At 70.1% G+C, this 2154-nt stretch overlaps 1 protein-coding gene across 1 annotated transcript in view; it reads left to right on the top strand.

The window, feature by feature from the left end:
• Nucleotides 1-2154, top strand: part of CROCC2 (ciliary rootlet coiled-coil, rootletin family member 2) — a 56694-nt gene that overhangs the window by 34810 nt on the left and 19730 nt on the right. Inside the window, exons 22-24 of the mRNA XM_077758291.1 lie at nt 75-208; nt 739-889; nt 1968-2134. Of these exons, the coding sequence (XP_077614417.1) occupies nt 75-208; nt 739-889; nt 1968-2134 (452 nt within the window). The remainder of the gene's footprint in view (nt 1-74; nt 209-738; nt 890-1967; nt 2135-2154) is intronic.

Here is a 2154-nt window from a genome sequence, read left to right as displayed (position 1 = left end):
GGGCAGCAGGACCCGAGCCACAGGCCGGTGCGCGGCCCCCAGGGGCCCCTACAGCTTCGTGCCTCCCCCCCCAGGCCGAGGGGCTGCGGGCGCAGCTGGACGAGGCCCGCCGGGCGCTGGGCGACGAGGCCCATGAGAAGGCCGTGCTGCAGAGCTCCAACGCCGAGCTGCGGGCCGCCCTCCGCAGGGCCGAGCGGGACAAGGCCAGGTGCGAGCCGTGGAGCAGCCGTCGCGGGGCCCTCCCGGCCCCAAACTCCACCCCAGGGGCAAAGCGTGTGGGACGCCCGTGAGCTACTGAGGCAGGCGGGGGGCTGGCTGGACTCGCTAGGCCCCTCGGTGCGTTCCCATCTGTCTCGCAGGCCACGCAAGTCCCAGGGGCTGGGGAGCAGGGGAGGCGGAGGGGCCTGGTCCAGGGCTCTGGGGGGCCCCCCACGGGAGGGACGGCGAGGCCGAGACTGCACACCTCGCCGAGGGGCATCGGAGGGGCCGGGCTGGGGCCGGACACGGGGTCCCGGGAGTGTGGCTGGCGCGGGGAGAAGGGCGGGGGAGGGTCTGGAGTGCGGAGAGGGGCAGAGCCGGCCAGGCCCCCGGACCCAGTGTGCCCTAGGGGACCTAGGCAGCCCCAGGGAGGCCGGCCTTTGGGACACTCTGCAGCCAGGACACGGGGAGGCCTCTGTCCGGGAGAGGTGGGCGTCTCTCTGCGGGAGACGCCGGTGCCTAGCCTGGGACACTGCTCAGTTTTCAGAGGTCCAAGGACGAAGGGGAGCAGAAGCTGCTGGTCCTGGAGGAGGCCCGGGCGGCGGCCCAGAAGGAGGCCTGTGAGCTGCGGGCCAGCCTGAGGGCGGAGGAGCAGGCTCACGCAGACGCCCTCCGGGAGCTGGGCAGACAGGTGAGGGCGGCCTTCCTAGAGCCCCGCCCCTGCAGAGACGGGCCCTCCCCCTCCCCCTCCGGTCCCCACTCAGCCAGGTGCCCCCCAGGGCACCCACTGGACCACAGAGCGTGAGCTCCAAGACAGGGCCGCGCTGCCTGGGCCTTTGGAACATTCTGTCCCCACACTCGCAGCCCCAGCGGGAGGGCCCTGCTCAGACCCTTGGCTGGGTCTGCCCCATGGGGTGCCGATGACAAGCCTCAAAATTAATGGCTACAAACAACCACTTTGACGCTCATGGACTCTGAGGTCAGGAATGCAGCAAGGGCACAGAGCAGACACCCTGGCTCTGCCCGACGGTGCACGCGCCAGCAAGCCTATAGGGGGACCTGACGGCGGCGCCTGCAGGTGGCTCCGCCCGCATGGCCGTCAGCTGGGCGCCTCCCCCGGCGCTGGCCCGTGGCTTCCTCCCAGCATGGCTGCCTCGGGGCCCAGAGGCCAGCCGCGCAGCTTTCTCTCTCTGTCTCAGCTTCCAAAGTCAAGAGCCACTTACACTGAATTCACTCGGTGTCAAGACCACTCAGAGGAGGGGCCTAGATGCCCCTCAAGGTGGCAGGGAGGCCCGTCCAAGCATCGCAGCCGTTTTGCCAAACTTCTGCAGGCTGGGAGTGGTCCTCGGGGTGCAAGAGGCACCGCGGTCCAGGGCTCCCTCCAGACCAGGCATGTGCTGCAGCCCCCTTCCTCTAACCCCCCACAGACCTCCTGGGAGGAAGGTCTAGCACCATCCTTTCCAGATGAGGACACTGAGGCACAGAGAGTGTGTCGGGCCAGGGCCCCCGTGAGAGCCAGGGAGGAGCCCAGCCCGCTCCTTGCCCGCAGGGTGCCTGGCCTCAGAGAGGAGCAGCTCCAGGAGGCGGTCAGCTCCAAGCGCATGGTCTTGGAGGGCACCCTCACTGTCCACCTCCCCCATCGCCCAGAACTGGACTTGGCCTGAGTGGGGGGGCTGCCCAGGAGGAAGGCCCCTTCCCCAGGACATGCGGGCAGAGGCAGGGGTCCGGGAAGGGCCCGCGACCCCATCGGTGTCACCTGGCACTCGCAGGTGAACATGCTGGAGGCTGAGAACCAGAGAAAGAGCCAGGAGGTGGTCCAGCTTCAGGCTCGGGGCGCACAGGGCGCGCAGGAGCAGCAGAGCCGGCAGGAGGTGCTGCACTTGCAGAGACTGGCCTCCGAGGCCGCCCTGGAGGCCGCCCGGGAGGAGGGAGGAAGGCGGGGGGGTGGGGTGGGGG

The sequence above is a fragment of the Crocuta crocuta genome, unplaced genomic scaffold (assembly GCF_008692635.1).
Source record: "Crocuta crocuta isolate KB4526 unplaced genomic scaffold, BGI_CrCroc_1.0 scaffold290, whole genome shotgun sequence".
Lineage (NCBI taxonomy): Eukaryota > Metazoa > Chordata > Mammalia > Carnivora > Hyaenidae > Crocuta > Crocuta crocuta.
This window is presented reverse-complemented; position numbering and strand designations above follow the sequence as displayed.